Source organism: Lepisosteus platostomus, chromosome 26, assembly GCF_059453375.1.
Source record: "Lepisosteus platostomus isolate fLepPlt1 chromosome 26, fLepPlt1.hap1, whole genome shotgun sequence".
NCBI lineage: Eukaryota > Metazoa > Chordata > Actinopteri > Semionotiformes > Lepisosteidae > Lepisosteus > Lepisosteus platostomus.
Genome location: NC_142636.1, coordinates 6,669,925 through 6,690,595, shown reverse-complemented (window position 1 = coordinate 6,690,595; position 20,671 = coordinate 6,669,925). Strand labels below are relative to the sequence as shown.

At 43.9% G+C, this 20,671-nt stretch overlaps 3 protein-coding genes across 3 annotated transcripts; all 3 read left to right on the top strand.

The window, feature by feature from the left end:
• Positions 1-4,753: 4,753 nt before the first annotated feature.
• LOC148639851 (fish-egg lectin-like) lies at positions 4,754-6,296 on the top strand. The gene is made up of 4 exons (XM_088620570.1): positions 4,754-4,829; positions 5,194-5,439; positions 5,642-5,984; positions 6,072-6,296. The coding sequence occupies exons 1-4, from the start codon at positions 4,754-4,756 to the stop codon at positions 6,211-6,213; spliced, it is 807 nt and encodes a 268-aa protein (XP_088476696.1). The 3' UTR covers positions 6,214-6,296.
• A 5,524-nt stretch (positions 6,297-11,820) lies between these two features.
• Positions 11,821-14,196, top strand: LOC148639850 (fish-egg lectin-like). The gene is made up of 4 exons (XM_088620813.1): positions 11,821-11,900; positions 12,273-12,518; positions 12,709-13,051; positions 13,137-14,196. The coding sequence occupies exons 1-4, from the start codon at positions 11,852-11,854 to the stop codon at positions 13,276-13,278; spliced, it is 780 nt and encodes a 259-aa protein (XP_088476939.1). The 5' UTR covers positions 11,821-11,851; the 3' UTR covers positions 13,279-14,196.
• Positions 14,197-18,244: 4,048 nt separating this feature from the next.
• Positions 18,245-19,704, top strand: LOC148639849 (fish-egg lectin-like). Its single transcript, XM_088620812.1, has 4 exons — positions 18,245-18,333; positions 18,628-18,873; positions 19,046-19,388; positions 19,474-19,704. The coding sequence occupies exons 1-4, from the start codon at positions 18,258-18,260 to the stop codon at positions 19,613-19,615; spliced, it is 807 nt and encodes a 268-aa protein (XP_088476938.1). The 5' UTR covers positions 18,245-18,257; the 3' UTR covers positions 19,616-19,704.
• The last annotated feature ends 967 nt before the right edge of the window (positions 19,705-20,671 follow it).

Genomic DNA, 20,671 nt, shown 5'->3' with positions numbered 1-20,671 from the left:
CTTTCGCGAATGTAGCAAGAATCCCAAACTTCCTGCAGTCCTCATGGTAGAGTACTGTATATCCTGCTAAGCCACACAGATTTCTTGGCACAGATCTTACTTTTATGGCGTAACCGTCGTGCTTTGACGAGCTAAGAAAAAGTGCATACAATTAATCAGAGTTTGTTCTCGGAACCTTTCCCCCGATTTACTAGAAAACAACAGTCCCTTCTGTCGGGAACTGAACTACCGGGAGATTTTTTTTTTCCTGCACCGCTTTTGACAACAACACTGAACTTGCTTTCCGAAAAGTTACATCTTGTAGATGAAAATAATAGCATCAGTAGAAAATAATGCTCCTTTTTATTGGCACATACAACATCGTACATTGTAGAATACACAGTACAAATCATATACTGTATATCGATATACGAATCCATATTTAACAATAAGACAACAAAACTGTGCAAATCTCTTTTCGATTCCTAAGCAGATGAGTGAGTGCATTACTATGACAAAGTGCATTTTATCGAAACTGGGGGTTTCATTAACATTGTCGTCATGTCGACCTACCATTGCAACGGTTGTGCTGTCGAGGTGCAATCTAGTGCTGCTGATGAAAACAGTTGGACAAAGACTAGAAAGACGGGTGAGGGGGCAGGAAGGGGTGGCAGAAATGAAAGTTGTTTTCTGCGGAAGGACAGAGCAAGAATACCAGAACAAAACCATAGATTAACAGGGAAGCAGGCCTCATGAATGAAGTATTTCCGAAGTTTGGTTATGTGTGTTGAAATGCAAGCGCTACACTGGCAACATGGATACAGTACATGAAGTCATGCCAGTTTTTAATTCTGTGTCCTATTGTAATGCTGTTTTGGTAGCTGATATTGAGATGTGAAAACAGCAAGACATAAATATTCTAGAAATAACTTTTTTTTCCAAAGAAATTTTCAAAAATTAAAATACTCTATATAGTACGCATAATAATAACAATAATTGCTTACACTTATATAGCGCTTTTCTAGACACTCCACTCAAAGCGCTTTACAGGTCATGGGGATCCCCTCCACCACCACCAGTGTGCAGCCCCACCTGGATGATGCGACGGCAGCCATAGTGCGCCAGAACGCTCACCACACACCAGCTCTCAGTGGGGAGGAGAGCAGAGTGATGAAGCCAATTCATAGAGGGGGATTATTAGGAGGCCATGATTGGTAAGGGCCAATGGGAAATTGTTACACCCCTACTCTTTTCGAGAATCGCCCTGGGATTTTTAATGACCACACAGAGTCAGGACCTCAGTTTTACATCTCATCTGAAGGACAGCACTTGTTTACAGTATAGTATCCCCATTGCTATACTGGGGCATTATGACCCACACGGACCACAGGGTGAGCGCCCCCTACTGGCCCCACTAACACCTCTTCCAGCAGCAACCTTAGTTTTTCCCAGGAGGTCTCTCATCCAGGTACTGACCAGGCTCACACCTGCTGAGCTCCAGTGGGGCTGCCAGTTGTGAGTTGCAGGCTGCTGGCATGATATGGCTGCTAGCATCTCATACTATAGTTTAGTATTCTTACTTAACTATATTTTCGCTACTATTGTTACTATATTTGTTCTCCCTCCATTAATTATCTGTTGTGCTCATTCTGAAATAAACCAGGAAATAAATGTTTAGAACAGAAATATCTGGTAAGGAGCAAGTACAGGTTAAAACAGCATTTTTTAGTGCTATGAAAGCCTGAGACAATTGCAAATGGTGTTAATTGGTAATTTCCAAACTTTAAACCTGCATCTTCTGTTACAGTTATCATAACCGTTCAGTCACTCTGCACTATATTTTATTCAGACACATTTTAATTAACAGGTTTAATTAACCTGTAGATCTGTATCACGGGACTATTGTGGGAAATTCTGTGATAATTGGCAAGTGCTCTTTCTATTCTCCTTTTCTCTCTCTGTTTCTCATTTTCTGAGCTGTCAGTCCCTGCTTGTGTTAATTGATGGGCTTTGAGGCAAACAATGTGAAGGTTGCTGACTCTGTGCTTATCACATGCAATGGAGGAGATAGTAGCCAGATGCTCACTCAGCTTTGGAAGATGGACGCCCAGAAGCCCGCCTATGAGCGGGTCCAGGAGAGACCCAACGGCATCGGCTTCACAACGGTGTCCTGACCATCTGGGTTTGGGACTCGGCGCGCCTGGCCCCGTTAACCCACGTTTTTATTCCCCGTCCCTGCACCGGATCCTGCTCCGGTTTTAAACCTTGTCTTGTCTGTCCCGGATGGATCACCTGGCTCTGGACTCCAGTTCACAGTGGTCACGCCCCCTGTTCGTCAACCTGCCCAGTTCCCAGTCGACTCCTCCCCGTGTCTGTTTCACTCTCTCCTGGATTCTGCCATCTGCATAGGGTCCTGATCCACGCTTCGTGACAATATGTAGAGAAGTAGAGAGAAAAAACATGGTGGACCATGAAGGATCAGCTTTTCTTTCAATGGTCTGCACAAATCCCAAAAAGATTAGCCACTTGAGTCATTAAACGGGGAACTGTCGGATCACTCGGTTCTTGTGACCACACTTTTGGATCAGAATAATGCTCTGAATACCAGGTTCAGATATTTCAGAAACATGGGAAGTACATTGATGGCTTGATGAAAACTCATGTATTGCACCAGTGGGGGTCCATTGCTATTAAAGGAGGAGAGAATCAGATTGATTTCCGTATTTAATCCCATGAACAGTAGTGATGGAGCCTGCTAACAGCTTTTACATGCTGAACTGTGACCATCACACTTACTTGATCACAGATGCTTCCCCCCCGTACTTACCCCCAGATGGTGAATCTTTACCCAAATGGTGAATGTTTACACTAAACTCCGATGGGAAAGGAAGGTTTCTATTTCCTGGAGTTACATCAAAGACAGGAGGGGGGAAACGTATATATAAGTTCTGTAGGGCCATATATCCTTTGAGCTACGATAGGTACTATAACTATTATGGTCCTTATTGTGGTTCCTTGTATGCATGCAATAAAGCTTGGCTGGACGAACTAACACTTCAGGCTCGAATTTCTTGGTTTCTACAGTAGGTACAGTATTTCATGCACAGAGTGTTGTGGAAGTGTGCTCTCCAGATGCGTGGTAGATGGTGATACCCTGGCGTCTTTCAAGAAATGCACTAGATGGACCTCTGTGTTCTTTTAGACTTTCCTTCATTTGGTCCCTTAATACAGCTTAGACTGTACTGCTGATCTTCCCAGGGCACTGGAAACAAAGGCTGAGTTTACCTCACTTTACTCTAACTCTGTCTTTCCAGTTTGGATGTGGACACCTGTCTTTCCCCATTCAGAGTATATATGGATGGTATTCAAGGTGTTATGCGAGCCGTTCCTAACTCCTGTGAAGGTTTAGGACCCTGTGCAGACGGTATAACCCAGAAGTGACTGGAAAAAAGGCTACGGGGAAAACACAGTAGGAAAGGAAGGGATGGCCCCGAGCCCCGGACTCAGCTGGTCAGGATGCCATTCAGAGGCCGAAGCCCTCAAGCCGCGGATGTAGGGCGACTTGGTGCTAGGTGGGCCTCCGGGCGGCCATCTTCCAATGCAGAGCCCCGAGCTTCAGAGGCACCAGGTTTAAATAATATACAGTGAAAGCAGGTACAGGTGTACATGATAAAGAAACTAAAACACAAAAAGGGTCGGAGCGCCCTCTAGAGGAGGGAAGACCATCGGGACACGGGGTCTGCGTGAAATTTCATTTCAAGTCTGTTTCGGAAATAAGACAGGTCTCCTTCTCCAGGTCTCCTTGCTGTCCCTCTTCCCATCGCTCCTCCAACTTTTAAATTTAGGAAGTGTCATTTTTGTTATATGTACTGTTTTTTCAGTTTTTTTACATCCATCCAACTACCAAGGAAACACGCATTTAGTCTACTGCAGGTCTCATCGACTGGCAGACTACACATACAAGGCAGGAAACACAGAGAGCAATACTATCCTCACAAACCTTGTCTGTCTGTACACAGAATAACTGAGTACCTTTGAGTGCGAACACAGAAGCACAAGGCCAACCTTTATTAGAAAATGAAAGGTTACTAGTCCCATAGAGAAAATCCACATGGAAACATACTAATATCATATAGAAGGAAATTCATTTGGAAATCAAAACCAGAAACTGAGAGGCAGCAGTCCTGAAATCTAAACCAATGTGCAGCCCAATGGATTGCTAGTAAATTGGGAGCTTTAAGAGCTACAGTATCATTAATTCTGAATGCAGTAACTCTGCATTGTTTTCTTAAATTGTCACATAATTATCACTAATCCTCTCCCATATCAGATGAATTGAGGAATTTCAAATCAGGGTCCAGAAAAGTTCTTCTGAGTTCTGAGAAAAAAAATATTTTTAAAACTGGGCAATGACATTTGAAAAATATCTGGGCAAAGGGGTCTATGACAAGAGTAACCAAATATTCAAATTAGCAATATGTTTCAGAGCAAGTCCTCCTACACCAGGTAAGTGACTACCCTTGGCCTGTATTACAAGAGGATGGCCCTGCTGAGATTAGTCCTAATCAGATTCATCAGGATTTTGAGCGCGGAGCTTGGGGATGTGTTCTGTGGAAAGAGTTCAAATAATTATGTCTTCTGTAATTAAAACTTGAAGGATTCAATCAGTAGCTCGTTATACTTTAATTTTACACCTGGGTAGTCAGGTGAGTGTAGGAGCTGAAGCCCAGCAGTCTTGACTATATAAAGGCCACTGCTGGGGCTAATGGTATACATGAGGTTTGTGGGATCACTTATCAACATGGAAGGGAGAGGGTGTTTGTTGTGTTTGCTTGTGGGATGCCTTCTAGGTAAGGTTTGGATATTGCTTTAATTAAAAGCAGCAGCAGCAGCAGCAGCATAAGGGCTACTAGAGGAGGAATAACTGCACAATGCTAAAGGGATCTTGAGTATAGCTGCTGCTAAAAAGTCTGGAGTACTGATTGGATTCAATCCATGATTTGGAAGTTTCCATCTGTTATTGAAGTTCTGTGAACACTGGTTTATAAGTTATACCATGTGTGAAAACCACTAAGTGAAGAGATGTTTCTCCTGTCCTGTATCTTCAGTAGTCAAAGCAACAAATGCTCATGATTGTATGTTGCTTAAAGCCCAGGCTCCTTCCACCTGATCTGGCTGGTGGTCTCTGACCCAGTGGTGTCCTCTCTTCCCCAGTGTCTGTGGCTGAAGCCCTGCAGTGTCGGGCTGTGCCTGGCAGTCTGAAGCAGATAGATGCTGGCGCTGGAAGGGTGTGTGGAGTCGACAATGCAGACAACCTGGTCAGCTACCAGGGCAACAGCTGGGTCTCTCTGGCCATGAAGGGGAAACATGTGAGTGTGGGGCCAGCAGGGCTCTGGAGTGTGAGTCTCGCAAGCCTTGTGTTCAAGTGGCTTGGAGGAAGGTGGATCCGAGTGCAACCAGGTGAGGCTACAGCTGATCTACTGTATAGGGGTTGGAAATGGTAGCTTTTGGGTCTCTCCCAGAATCCATTTGGCTCTGCCAGGCTACCTGTCAATGAGCGTTCTGGCTGAAGGCGGCTACAGTATTTCACTCCCTTGTAACAGGGATGAGCACTGCATAGCTCCCTGCTGAGAACAGCTGTATTTCTTGTTCTCCTCTGCAGGCTCCCTCATCCAGATTGATGCTGGTGGAGACAAGTTTGTGGTTGGTGTCAATGCTGCCAATTCCATCTTCTGCCTGAACAGCGGGCCTGTGCTGCATTATGCTGGCCTGGGCAATATCCCCTGGATTCATGTTGTAGGCTCCCTCAAGTACTATTCCTGTGGGTCATTTGGCTGCTGGGGAGTGAACAGGCTGGACCAGATCTTTGTCAAGCTGGATGTGAGTGGGGATTCCTGCAAAGGCTCTGACAGGTGGTACCCCATTCAGGGCTCCCTGTCCCTGGTGGAGGTGGGCTCAGATGGCAGTGTGTATGGGGTGAACAGGAATGGAGTGGTCTTCAAGAGGTGAGCTGGTGGAAGGGATAACACCCATGGGTGCATGAATGACTGTCCTAATTCTAGGCTGCTCTAACCCTGTTCCTTTTCCTGCAGGGTTGGTATTGATGCCTGTAACCCCTTTGGCAGTAGATGGTGGGCTCTAAGGGCAGCTGGTGTGGCCAGGCATGTGTCCTATGACCGAGGAATCCTCTGGATTGTGTGCAAAGATGGCCGAGTCCAGAGATGCCAGGTCTGAGCAGCCTGTATGGCCTGGGAAGAGCAGCAGTTGTAGAAGTTTCTTCTGCCTTCTGAGCCAAATAAAATAACCTGGAAATCCTAGATGGTGTATGTGGGTTGTTTTCTTTTTTTCCCCCTTAATCTGATCATAAGGCCTAATACCACTTTATGAAGTGAAATGAAGGCCCTCCTTAAGACCTCATTGGGAAGACAACAGTTGCATCTAATCATGCACTTGTCTTGTATTACCAGCAAGGAAGGGTGATGGATGAACCTAAAAGGCTTTGCTTCTACATAGAAGCCCTAAGAGCTGAGGAGGAGAAATGTAACTTGCCATAGAAAATCATAAATATGGAGGTTAAAGGGAATAATTGTGAAATCTTGTTTCAAGTATGTGGAAGCAGCCACAGTAAGATGTACTTACTTTTTGGAAGGCTAGGGATAAAGGAAAAGTGTGAATTGAGAACTGGTTATGTAGATAATTATAGGAATGGAATATTTAATGGGAATGAAGTAACTTCAGGGATCTACAGAAGCAAAAAGAAAAACCTAACCTGCATGGATGTTTTGGTTCTAGTCTAGCTCACCTAGTTAAATGTTTAGGTGATCCTAAATTAGGAAGATGAGGTAGAGTAGCATTGTAGAAGTACCAAATTAAATTTAGGCTTTTTGAAGAGGTTGAAAGACCAAAGGAACTTTCTGAAACAAATATTCTTCTGCCTGATTAAGCACTGACAAAGTCACCCTAAAGGACTTGATTGCAGTTGTGTCAAACAAATGACAAAGTTCATGTGTCTGTGAAGCAGAAGTATCTTTATTCATATGAAAATGGAAGTCTGGCTTGCAACCACCAGACTTAAGTAGCTGAAGAGGGTCCTTTATACCTTAAAACACAAAGAGTTACTATGACATAATCTAAACAAATGATTAAACAGCAACACCTGCCAATTAATTATATCTAAGTTGCAGACTAGACAACAGTTAGTTCTTTTCATGTTCTGGGTGTACAGCCATCTTACCAAATACATGCCCCTTATCTTACTGACCAAGGACAGGCAGCATCTTTATATATATTTGAGCCCAAAGCCTATGTCAAGCCCCTAGACTGCATAGTTTGCAAAAACACGAAAATTATATTATCTCACTTCCCGGGTGTATCTTATCTTCCTCAAAGTGGTCAGTGAAACAAATATGAAGCAGCAGTAGAAATTATGAAAGTACCTTAAGAAAATGGAACATTTGCCATCTTTATTCTTAGTGGATTAGGATGACAAGGAACAGATGAGCTGGCTGCATTGGTGCGACTGCTCATTCTGCTAAAGGGCCCATTTTTATACCAGTAAATCTATTTTTTTCTTGTTTAGTGAATGCAAACTCCCTGAGTCCTGCAATAGCAGCTGATCCAGCTGTCATGAGGGTGTGCAGTCCTGGGCTGGGTCTCAGTGGGGATAGGGTAGACTTTCAAAAATGAGTGGAAAACAGCTGCAGCGAAATTCAAGCAAGTACTAGTGAAGCATTTTCCTTGTTATGTTTATTAATAGACAGCTGAGTAGTTTAATGGACTGGTAAGGGAGATTTAATACACCCTTGATGGAGAGGACTGGATGGTGGCGCTACAACACCCTGATAAGAGTTGGTATGAACTGGTTTCCAGGGACCATTGGGCTGGGGGGGAATGTACCATCTCTGCAGTTCAAGAAGGGGACACCAAGTTCAACATTCCCATGGCCTGGGGTTGCTATGGAGCAGTAAATGCCCAGCCATCTACATTGGGGAAACAGGAAGGAGACTTGGAGACTGCTTCAGAGAACATAATTTAATAATTGCTTACACTTATATAGCGCTTTTCTGGACACTCCACTCAAAGCACTTTACAGGTCATGGGGACTCCCCTCCACCACCACCAGTGTGCAGCCCCACCTGGATGATGCGACGGCAGCCATAGTGCGCCAGAACGCTCCCCACACATCAGCTATCAGTGGGGAGGAGAGCAGAGTGTTGTAGCCAGTTCATAGATGGGGATTATTAGGAGGCCATAATTGGTAAGGGCCAATGGGAAATTTGGCCAGGACGCCGGTGTTACACCCCTACTCTTTTAGAGAAACATATCAGGGCTGTGAAGATTAAAGATCTCTCCAAGCCTATTGTTTCTCATTTCACCTCTGATGGCCATAATCACACTGATTTCCAACCCCAAGGACACTGTACATCATGAATAAAGAAAAAGACAAGAAAAGTACAATAAAAGCAAATGAAGAAAAAAAACAAGAACACTGACATTGACTGTAGGTAATCGGATGTAGGCCTTGGTAAAAAGGTCAATTTTAATTTTAGATTTAAAGAGAGTTAAAAAAGCTGTCTCTCATCTGAGGAGATCATTCCACAACACTTGGAGCAGGGACAGAGAAGGCTTGGTCACCGAAGCTCTGTGGTTTAGTCCTGGGGACAGTGAGCAGAGGACCAGCCTCACCTGACCGGAGTGTAAACATGGAGGAGTTAAGAGATGAATGATGGAGCCAGATGGTTTAGAGTCTTGAAAGTCAGTAACAAGATCTTGTATTAAATATGTGACTTTAAATATCCTGCCAGGGTGTGGTGTGACTGGGAAGTCTAGCTGCAGAGTTTTGAACATGTTGCAAGATGTTGAGAAGAGGGTTTGGGAGCCCGTAGAGTAAAGACTTGCAGAAATCAAGCCTTGATGATCAGGCACTCGGCATCGGACACTGATAGAAATTGCCTAATGTGGGCGATATTTCTAAGGTGAAAGAAAGATGTCCTGAACAAGTTTTTCACAAGAGCCTCGAAAGACAGTAGAGGATCAACTGTGACTTCCAGATTCCTGACTGTGGCTGACACATGAATGGAGAAGCCATCAGCCATGACTGTGAGAATTTATCCAGCTGAGATTTGCTGCCAGTAACATTTCAGTTTTGTCACTATTTTGCTTCAGGGAATTTGATGTCGACCAGAGTTTGATGTCACGCATACAAGAGACAAGTGAAGGAGGGGGGAGACCAGAGGGGGAAGAGGTTTTAACACAACTCTGAGTATCAGCTGCAGAACAGTGAAACTGAAGACCATGTTTGCATATAATCTGGCCATTATGGAGCATATCAATAATAAAAAAGTCAGTATCGCTCATAGACAAGAAAGCTTACAAGCGATTTAGCAACACGAAATGAATTACTGTATCAAAAGCAACACTAAGATCAAACAACAAAAGGATACTTATAGCCCCTGAGTCAGAGGCAATAAGTAAATTGTTCACAACTCTGACAAACGCAGTCTGTGTTATGATTTGAGCAGAAGCCAGACTGCAATGACTCGAACAAGTCATTAGCTAGCATATAGTATGTGCCTGTAGCTGATGTGCAACAACATGTTCTAAAACATTCAATAGATTAGAGATTGGTCTGTAGTTCATCATTACTTCTGAGTCCAAGCAAGGTTTCTTCAATATAAGAGTGATAGATGCCCTCTTTAAGGCAGTAGGGAACACACCCAGGGAAAGGGATGTTGATGAGGTTGAAAATTAACGGGCAGATGTCTGGGAGACAAGCTTTCAGTAGAGAGGTAGGGATGGGATCTAGGCAACAGGAAGCTCTTTTATAGGTGGTTATTTTTTTAACTTGATGGGAGTTAACTAAGGTAAACTGGAAGAACTGGGCTGAGGCTTGATTCAGATCATTGTAGTTGTATAGCATCAATCTTTGATTGAAACAATTGCATAGATTTAAGAGAGAGGTCAGGGGTGGCAGAGAAAGCAGAGTTGTCAGGGGGTTTCGTGAAACAAAGAGGAGTTTATGATGTCCTAGTCCTAAGCTAATTGTATCAGGGATGTAGGAGCTGGAGCAACTCTGTGTAATAAAGCATTCTTTCAGGACCCTATGCAGACAACACAATCTAGGGTAGAGTGAGGAAACACAGGGAAAAAGGCATGCAGGAGTCAGGAATGAAAACAGGGGGCACGTCCATGGTGTACTGGTGTTTGGGGGGAGGTGTGACCAAGGCAAACAATCCAGAAATAAGTCCTAGGGGGAGTCCAAGAGTAGGCAAAAAGCCAAAACCAGGCAGCCCATCCAAGACAAACAGAATAAAAACAAGAAACAGGAACTTTCAGGTCCCAGCCTCACCTGGTACAGAAACCAATACAAAGCCCAGACTAGAGTGAGCGCCTGGCTTTTAAGGAGAACTGAAAAGGGGGTTGGAACAGGGAGCAGGTGAGGGGGATGAGTAGAAAACAAGGAAGGGCTGGAGCGTCCTTAAGAGAAGGGGTTACGAACGTGACAATCTGTTGACTTGCAGGTGTTCATTATGAGCCTGAGTGTGAAGCACAGGGCCAGATGGTTCCAGACACCATCCAGCTAGTTTCAGATTGTGTATACCATGGGGAGGAGCACTTGAAGAAAACTGAGCGAGTTTATCCAAAGTACTATTCATCACACTGTTTAGATCATTGACTAGGTCAATTCCTGTAGACGACCAGTTTTGTAAAAGGGGAATACTAAGCACAGCATTCGAGAAATCAGAGTGGTTCAGAGATTTCAGATTTCCAAAATGAATTTGTGCATTTTCATCTCACTGATGAAAGAGGGATACAGACATTAAATAATACAGCTTTGCGATCAGAAATATGTAGGTCAATGTCATGAATATTGCAAATTGTAGAGGCATTCTGCAAACAAGCGCAAACAAGATCAAGGGGCTCACCACAGACACGGGTGGGAAATTTCACCAACTGAGAGAGATCAAAGCAGTCCAGGGTTCACAAAAAATCCAAAACTGATCAGCCACCCCCACCTGAAAGTGCATTTAACGTCTGGTGCTTGCTATGTATCTTTGAGCTCGAATTGTATTGTGGAACTCCCATTGTGCACACATTGTGAATAAAGGAGGAAAATAAATCTCACAACTGTGGTCTGCTTCATTTGGGCTGTCCTGACATTGTGCCTACACATTTAAAGACAGCCCAATTGATAGTCAAGAATGTCTGCAAGCTTCAGAGCAGCATGAAAATATAAACTGTGTCAAAAGCCATATTAAAATCAAGGATTATAAGAATATGTACAGTATGGCTTCCAAGTCAGATGCAACTATCAACTCATTCACATGTAGCAGTGGTTACTAATGCTGGTTCTGGAAGGATAATGTGTCTGCAGGTTTTTATCCCAGATGAACTCTTAACATAAATCAGTTCCTCCGTATCTTAAATGGACTTTGTTAACAGCTTCCATTTCTGAAGACACCTAGAAAACCAATGGGCACTGTACACTGACCCTTCAGGATGAGGACTGGAACTAAATGTCAAGCATTTAGTTTTATTAAAACTATTTTAGCCCACATTTAACACAAGAGGGGCTTTAATGTTGTTTTGAAGTTAGTGCTACTGGACAGAAATCATTTTATTCATTAGGGGTATTTTTTTAGCTATAGGTATAATTACAGAAGTTTTCCACAAACTCAGAACTTTAAATGTGCCCAGTGATTCAGTCTTCTGCAATTGAAATAATTCAATTAGCAGCTCGTTATAGTTCAATTCAACACCTGGTTAGACAGGTGTGTGTAGGAGCTGAAGCCCAGCAGTCTTAAGTATATAAAGGCCACTGCTGGGGGTTGTATTACTGTATGTGTGAGATTGGTGAGATCACTCATTAAAGATGGAAGTGAGAGGCTGTGTGTTGTGTTTGCTTGTGGGATGCCTTCTAGGTAAGGTTTGGATGTTGCTTTAATTAAATTCAAAGCAGTAGTGTAAGGGCTGCTAGAGGTGGAATAACTGTGTGTTGCTAATTGGATCTTGAGTATAGGTGTTTGCTTAAGTAATGCTTTAAGTACTGTTTGTATTAAATTAATGTCTTGAATGCTGTGAAGTTCTGCAAGAACTTGTTTATACTCCCCTATGTGTAACAACTTTTGTTCACTTTAGCTGATGCACTAATGTTGGCTTGTTTCTCCTGCCCTGTGTCTTGATTAGTCACTTAATGTGTCAAATGCAAATGATTCTATGTTGCCTAAACCCTAGCCTGATTCCACCTGATCTTGCTGGTGATCATTGACCCAGTGGTATCCTCTCTTCCCCAGTGTCTGTGGCTGGAGCCCTGCAGTGTCGGGCTGTGCCTGGCAGTCTGAAGCAGATAGATGCTGGTGCTGGAAGGGTGTGTGGAGTCGACAATGCAGACAACCTGGTCATCTACCAGGGCAACAGCTGGGTCTCTCTGGCCATGAAGGGGAAACATGTGAGTGTGGGTTCAGCAGGACTCTGGAGTGTGAGTGTCGCCAGCCTTGTGTTCAAGTGGCTTGGAGGAAGGTGGATCCGAGTGCAGCCAGGTGAGGCTACAGCTGATCTAGAGAGGTTGGAAATGGTAGCTTTTGGGTCTCTCCCAGAATCCATCTGGCTCTGCCAGGCTACCTGTCCATGTGTGTTCTGGCTGAAGGTGGCTATTTCACTCCCTTGTAACAAATGTGCACTGCACAGCTCCCTGCTGAGAACAGCTGTATTCCTTGCTCTCCTCTGCAGGCTCCCTCATCCAGATTGATGCTGGTGGAGACAAGTTTGTGGTTGGTGTCAATGCTGCCAATTCCATCTTCTGCCTGAACAGCGGGCCTGTGCTGCAGTATGCTGGCCAGGGCAACATCCCCTGGATTCCTGTTGTGGGCTCCCTCAAGTACTATTCCTGTGGGCCTTTTGGCTGCTGGGGAGTGAACAGGCTGGACCAGATCTTTGTCAAGCTGGATGTGAGTGGGGATTCCTGCAAAGGCTCTGACAGGTGGTACCCCATTCAGGGCTCCCTGTCCCTGGTGGAGGTGGGCTCAGATGGCAGTGTGTATGGGGTGAACAGGAATGGAGTGGTCTTCAAGAGGTGAGCTGGGGGAAGGGATAACACATGGGTGCATGAATGACTGTCCTAATTCTAGGCTGATCTAACCCTGTGCCTTTTCCTGCAGGCTTGGTATTGATGCCTGTAACCCCTTTGGCAGTAGATGGTGGGCTCTAAGGGCAGCTGGTGTGGCCAGGCATGTGTCCTATGACCGAGGAATCCTCTGGGTTGTGTGCAAAGATGGCCGAGTCCAGAGGTGCCAGGTCTGAGCACCCTGTGACCTGGTCCTGGGAGGAGAGCAGCAGATGTGGAAGTTTCTTCTGCCTTTTGAGTCAATTAAAATAGCCTGTAAATCCTAGGTGGTGTTATAGTACATGCTCCCCCTCCTTCTAATAAAGGAAATGATCTCATTCAGGTGACACTTGAAACATCTTCTAGTGCCTCTAAAGAAGGGTGCAGAACTAGTTAATAAATCCAATGCTGGATGGAAATGATGCAAATGTCTGAGTTGTGTTGGAGTAATTTCAAGAGGTGCTCTATCACAACTTTTCTTCACCTATGCTGGTGGATGTCTGAGTTCAGGTATACTTCACCTACTACTTGCAACTGATGCCAATTTTAAGAGGATTAGGTAGCACCCTAGAAGTTTCAAGTGAAATTCAAGACTGTCTCTGCAGCAATGATTAGTCCAGTAAACAGTGATTAAGTCAATGCAGGACTTAATCAAAGTGGAACAATGAAGTCACACGCAGGAGAGTACAAGGAAAAACATTTAATGGGTTGTGATAATCTGGAACTAACTAGCTGTGTTGTTGAGGTTACTGTAATGGCACCTTCAAGAAACAGCTGTTCAGTTATCAACTATGAGGAGACTTTACATGTCAAATGTTCTCCTGTCATCTGTAATTCTTCCTGCCCTTATTTCTTTCCCTCATGTTTGAAAGCTGAGGGTGAAGGTATCACAGTTCTGTATGTTGATTGTATAAGTACTCAAACGCAATGATTCAATTTATTTGGTAGCAGCTCCCTTCCTAGCAATCATAGCTGCACGTCTCTGTAGTAATGGTGCACATGTGTACAGGAGGATCTGCACTTTATTCTGATGTAGCTTTGGCCTGAAAATATTTCTCTAGTAAGTTCCTGGGTTTTGCTTCATCTGTTTTGCCCTTATGTTTGACAACATACCCGGTGCTTGCTGAGCAGCAGTGAGAAGCAGAACAGCAACACTACTGTCTCCACCATGCTTCACAGTAGGGCTGGGTGATGTGCTGTTTGTTCAGCGTGTTTACACCAAAATGTTCCAATTGTATTTTATTTGTAAAATGTTTTATCATGAAACAAAATATTGCAATTTTTTTGTTTATAAAATACCTTTCTAGACACAAGGGCACTGTACATAATGATTAAGGAATGGTGATTATGAGGAAAATACAATAAAAAGTAAAACATAAAAACTTCAAGATAAATCGTACGACAATCAAACATTCCCCTAGTAATAAGGTGAGTTTCAGTTTAGATTCAAAAAGAATCCTAGAATTTGTCTCTTGAGGAGTTGGTGGAAGGGAATTCCATAACAATGGAGCAGAGACAGAAAAGACACAGTCACTGAGAGTCTGAGATTTAGTCCCAGGTATAGTGAGCAAGGGACCAGCCTCAGCTGAGTGGAGAATATGGTAAGGAGTGTAAATATGAAGGAGTTTGGTTGTTCAGAGCTTTAAAAGTCAGTAAGATCTCATTGAATACATGACTTTATAGGGGAGCAATGTATAGATTTAAGAGTAGGAGTGATACGCTGCCCTGTTCTGGTGTGGGATAGAAGTCCTACAGGTAGCTTCAGACATTTACACATATTGCAACTTACTGAGAAGAATACTAGGAGGCCTATAGAGCACACAGCTGCCTTGATGTTATCAATAAATGAATTGAGCCCTCAGCATCAGACATTTATAGAAATTGCCTGATATGGGGACATTTTTGTAAGTTGAAAAAAGATTTTGAATCAAATTTTTCACATGGGGCTTAAAAGAAAGGAGAGGATTAAGTGTGACTTCCAGATTTCTGCCTGTACCCGATGCCTTCATGGAGAAGCCATCCGCCATTACTGTGAAGCTCCCCAAAGTGTTCCCAGCTGACATTTGCTCCAAACCAGTTACTTTTAAGTTTCAAGGAATTTGCTGTCAGCAAGAGTTTCATGTTACACAGTCAAGAGATAAGTGATGAAGGTGAAAGATCAGAGGAGGAAGAGGTATTAATGGAAATCTGCAAAATGTATTTTCTGCATAACAATGAATCTGAAGACCATGTTTGCGTATGATCTGAGTGAGAAGGGGCATATAGATAATGAAGAGCAATAGGCCCAAGACTGAACCCTGAGGCACACCTCGATTGACTGGGGCCATGAGGGATTTATGAGGACCATGAGAAACAAAATGCTGCCTGCCCGTCAAATGAAAGAGGAACCAGTTAAAAACAGCACATTTGATAGACATGAATGTCTGCAAGCATTTGAGCAAGATTTGAGCACAAAGGGGCACTAATATCAAGGTGCATAAGAATACTGAGAGCCCCTGAGTCAGATGCAACCAGAAAATCATTCACAACCCTGACAAGATGATGCAGCAGTGTAGCAGTGGTTACTAATCCTGGTTCCAGAAGATCAGTCTATCTGTAGGTTTTATCCCAGATCGACTCTTAACATAAATGAGCTCATCAGTAGTTGAATTGAATTTCATCAACAGCTCCCGTTTCTGAAGACACCTGAAAACCCACAGGTGCATTGGCCCTTCAAGACCAGGATTGGAGATGCTTAACAGGTAGTTTACTCAACTCATAAATGAGGTTAAACATGTAGTTTATAAAGAGAAAAGACTCAGTCTGATGGGTTTCAATTAATTTGCAATGTGATAGAAATTTGACATACTGTAAATATGACATAAATATAGTGTGACCAAAACACCCACAGAATATGACATACTAAGAAAAGATTGTTTTTATATTTCAGTGACCTCTTCAATATTTTCTCAGCAGGGGGCAGCATTTAATAACTGACGAGCATTTCAGCTCCAGGGCAAAATCAGAGCTGAGAGGAGCTCTGTTGCTTTGTGTTTTGAGCCTCTGGCAGTGTGCAGCTCTTGCACTGATTCTTTATGCTAAAGCATAGAAGAATCAGACTAAACCTGAGAATAGTAAAAGCTTCTGAGCTTCGCAGAATACAAAACCCACATTTTTATTGCCGCATTTGATATTATCATTATCTTTCATGGTGTAACTTAAAAATGAAATCTCATCAGTGACTTTAATACAAAAAAAACAGTGTTGTGAGCTGTGCCAAGGCAATGACCAGTGTCGGGTTAGCGTGTTATACTGTATATTACTGTAGAACAAATTTAGCAACTCTATCACTGTGCAACTCACAGCTTGCAGCCCACTGAAGCTCAGCAGGTATGAGCCTGGCCAGTACCTGGATGAGAGACTCCTGGGAAAGCTTAGGTTGCTGCTGGAAGAGGTGTTAGTGAGACCAGTAGGGGGCTCTCACTCTGTTGTCTGTGTGGGTCCTAATGCCCCAGTTGTAGCAATGGGGACACAATACTGTAAAAAAAGGTTCTGTCCTTCAAATGAGATGTAAAACAGAGGCCGTGACTCTATGTTTTCATTAAAAGTCATAGGGTGTTTCTCAAAATTATTAGGGGTGATATCCTGGTGTCCTGGCTAAATTTCCCCCTGGCACTTATTAATCATGGCCTCCTAATAATTCCCATCTCTGAACTGGCTTCATCACTCTGCTCTCCTCCCCACTGAGAGCTGGTGTGTGTGAGAGGACTGGAGCATCATCCAGGTGGGGCTGCACACTGGTGGTGGTGGAGGGAATCCCTATTACCTGTAAAGCACTTTGAGTGGAGTGTGCAGAAAAGCACTATATAAGTGTAAGAAATTATTATTAATTATTACAACAGTAATAAAATCAGGGGAACATTTATCTGCCCCAACCTTAGACCTTTAATTGTGGGAAGTGACTTCTGAAAGAGGTTATGGAATTTAGGGCTGAGTTGGTCATGACACTTCTGCAAAGTATAACCTTGTGTCAGGACCCATTGAAAACAGTTGTTTCACTTGTTTCACTTGTTCAGCTGTTATAGTAAAGGAGTGACACCACTGGGCCCAATTCCATTGTTAAAAATGGCCTCTGCTGGTTCTCTCAAGCTGAGTAAAAGGATAATTCAGTTCATTGAGGTGAGGTGTGTGGCTCAAGCACTGTTTCCATTCACCAATTTCTAATCTCTTTTATCCTGTTTCCATTCTTCCTGTATCTTCCTTGGATTCACTTTCTCCCATAATCGATCATTTCCTTTGAATGTCCACACTTTCTCCAACTGCAATTTTTTAATCATTGACATTACTTTTTACATACATGTAAACTACTTTGAAAAGCCAGGTTGCCTTTCAAAAATGGGAGCAAACTGGTCCCATACAAAAAATCCACATGGAAGACATGCAAGCTCCACACAGCAGGAAATTCAGATGGACATCAACCCCAGGAACTGTGAGGCTGCAGTCCTTAATCCACACCACTGTGCTGTCCAAATGGTCACTCGTGAATTAAGTGCTTTAAGAGCTACAGTATCATTAATTCCCCATTCTGAATGCAGGAACTTGTGCTTTCATAGATTTTAATTATCACTAATCCTCTCCCACATGACATTAACTGAGAAAACAAGACTGGACTTGAAATATTTCAATCTAGGGCCCAGATATTTTCCTCTCAGTGCTCAGGAAAATTTAATCTTTAATCTGGGAGATGAAATCTGAAATGAAAAAAAAATATCTCTGGACAAAGAACAAGAGTAACAAAATATTCAGCTTTGCAATTAAACTTGTTGTCTCGTTATCTAATTCAGTTATTTTTTGCATTAAACAATTACAGAGTTTTTTGTGTGCTAGCTGTCCCTGTGACCACCCCTGACCTGCACTACCGGAGGATGTCCCTGCTGATATTAGTACTAATCCAGCTCATGACTATCTGAAGCACTGGGCTTCAATTTCAGTTTTTGTTGCCATGATTCCTACACCCTGAGGATAAGGTCTATGGAAAGAATATAATTAATGATGTCTTCTGTAATTGATACTTGAGTGATTCAATCAGCAGCTCGTTATGGTTCACAATTTAACACCTGGTTAGACAGCTGTGTGTAGGAGCTGAAGCCCAGCAGTCTTGACTATATAAAGGCCACTGTGGGGGGTTATAGTCTACATGAGGTTTGTGTGCTCACTCATCAACATGGAAGGGAGAGGCTGTGTGTTGTGTTTACTTGTGGGATGTCTTCTAGGTAAGATTTGGATATACTACAAACTAATTAAAATGAGCAGTATAAGGGCAGGTGCAGGAGGAACAACTACTGTAGGTTTCAGTTTAGCTGATTGGGTCTTGAGTATGGATGCTGCCTAAAAAAAATCCTTTTGTTTATTCTCCTGATGCATTAATGCACTGGCTTGTTTCTCCTGTCCTGTGTCTTTAGTCCATCACTGTTGGATGCTCATGATCCCATGTTGCCTTAAGCCCGGGCTCCTTCCACTTGATCTTGTTGGTGCTCATTGACCCAGTGGCGTCCTCTCCTCCCCAGTGTCTGTGGCTGAAGCCCTGCAGTGTCGGGCTGTGCCTGGCAGTCTGAAGCAGATAGATGCTGGTGCTGGAAGGGTGTGTGGAGTTGACAATGCAGACAACCTGGTCATCTACCAGGGCAGCAGCTGGGTCTCCCTGGCCATGAAGGGGAAACATGTGAGTGTGGGGCCAGCAGGGCTCTGGAGTGTGAGTCTCGCCAGCCTTGTGTTCAAGTGGCTTCGGGGAAGGTGGATCCCAGTGCAACCAGGTGAGGCTACAGTTGATCTAGAGAGGTTGGAAATGGTAGCTTTTGGGTCTCTGCCAGGCTACCTGTCAATGAGTGTTCTGGCTGAAGGCAGCTATTTCACTCCCTTGTAACAGAAATGTGCACTGCACTGCCCCCTCCTGAGAACAGCTGTATTCCTTGCTCTCCTCTGCAGGCTCCCTCATCCAGATTGATGCTGGTGGAGACAAGTTCGTGGTTGGTGTCAATGCTGCCAATTCCATCTTCTGCCTGAACAGTGGGCCTGTGCTGCAGTATGCTGGCCAGGGCAACATCCCCTGGATTCCTGTTGTGGGCTCCCTCAAGTACTATTCCTGTGGACCTTTTGGCTGCTGGGGAGTGAACAGGCTGGACCAGATCTTTGTCAAGCTGGATGTGAGTGGGGATTCCTGCAAAGGCTCTGACAGGTGGTACCCCATTCAGGGCTCCCTGTCCCTGGTGGAGGTGGGCTCAGATGGCAGTGTGTATGGGGTGAACAGGAATGGAGTGGTCTTCAAGAGGTGAGCTGGTGGAGGGGATAACACATGGGTGCATGAATGACTGTCCTAATTCTAGGCTGATCTAACCCTGTGCCTCTTCCTGCAGGGTTGGTATTGATGCCTGTAACCCCTTTGGCAGTAGATGGTGGGCTCTAAGGGCAGCTGGTGTGGCCAGGCATGTGTCCTATGACCGAGGAATCCTCTGGATTGTGTGCAAAGATGGCCGAGTCCAGAGGTGCCAGGTCTGAGCACCCTGTGACCTGGTCCTGGGAGGAGAGCAGCAGATGTGGAAGCTTCTTCTACCTTCTGAGCCAAATAAAATAGCCTGGAAATCCTAGATGGTGTCTCTGTGTTTTAACTTTGCAAATTGAATGTGGTTCAAGAGCCTCATCTGCAGAGTCTGCTTGTACTTAAAGTAAACTCAAGGCAAGGAGCCTCTGATCTTCAGAAGATGGAGGCAACAGTTACCTATATCTTGGACAGCTCTACCATATACTCCCTCATGTAGCTGGAGCCTGTCATATTTATGGGTAACTAACAGGGGTTTTGGGGAACAAGTCTTGCTTGATGCACCTTTGTCCTTCAAGTGTGTGAAACTGGAGTGTATTTAACCTTCTCAAAAGGCTGTGCCTGGGGAAAAACCTGACCCTTCCCTGTTGAATTTGCGATTTGGTTAAGAACTAGTTAAATATGGAACTGTACAGTTTAAGCAGCTCTCCAATCTGGGTGAAGTAACTACACTTGGATACTGGTGTAGTTCACCTTGCTAAACCTGTAGGTGATGCCAGATTTTGAGGATTAGGTAGCACTGTTGAAGTACCAAATGAAAGTTGGGGGGGAATAATTTGAAGAGCACTGTTCCAATGTGAACAGTGAAACATTAAGGAGAGCACAAATCAATATGATTGAATGTTTAGAAGGCTGACCGGATGGAGCTAGCTGGTCAATATTCCTCAATTTCTGTTTGGGATCAAAGTCTTATCTGTTTAATGTTAAACTGTGTGTTGATTGTAGGATGGCTGACACATGAATTCACTTTGGATGGAGCTTCTTTGGCCACCTTTACAGCTGCATGTCTGCACTAATGTTTCACATATGGTGCACTATGTGCCTTTCTCCTTGATTGGCTTTCTTTGTGGTTTACTAATGGGCTGATATACTTTCTCCATTAGGGTTCACATCCAGACTTTGTCTGGGCCGTGGGAGAACCTGGACTTATTCTCATGCTGTTCCAGAACACTCCCCACACACCAGCTCTCAGGGGGGAGGAGAGCGGAGTGATGTAGCCAGTTTAGAAATGGGGA

Bases quoted from the DNA above. Each gene is read 5' to 3' on its own strand.
- LOC148639851 (XM_088620570.1), top strand. From the start codon at position 4,754: ATGAGGTTTGTGGGATCACTTATCAACATGGAAGGGAGAGGGTGTTTG. The intron at 4,830-5,193 runs GTAAGGTTTGGA...TCTCTTCCCCAG, and splicing joins GCTTGTGGGATGCCTTCTAG to TGTCTGTGGCTGAAGCCCTG. The intron at 5,440-5,641 runs GTGAGGCTACAG...TCTCCTCTGCAG, and splicing joins GTGGATCCGAGTGCAACCAG to GCTCCCTCATCCAGATTGAT.
- LOC148639850 (XM_088620813.1), top strand. From the start codon at position 11,852: ATGGAAGTGAGAGGCTGTGTGTTGTGTTTGCTTGTGGGATGCCTTCTA. The intron at 11,901-12,272 runs GTAAGGTTTGGA...TCTCTTCCCCAG, and splicing joins GCTTGTGGGATGCCTTCTAG to TGTCTGTGGCTGGAGCCCTG. The intron at 13,052-13,136 runs GTGAGCTGGGGG...CTTTTCCTGCAG, and splicing joins AATGGAGTGGTCTTCAAGAG to GCTTGGTATTGATGCCTGTA.
- LOC148639849 (XM_088620812.1), top strand. From the start codon at position 18,258: ATGAGGTTTGTGTGCTCACTCATCAACATGGAAGGGAGAGGCTGTGTG. The intron at 18,334-18,627 runs GTAAGATTTGGA...TCTCCTCCCCAG, and splicing joins ACTTGTGGGATGTCTTCTAG to TGTCTGTGGCTGAAGCCCTG. The intron at 19,389-19,473 runs GTGAGCTGGTGG...CTCTTCCTGCAG, and splicing joins AATGGAGTGGTCTTCAAGAG to GGTTGGTATTGATGCCTGTA.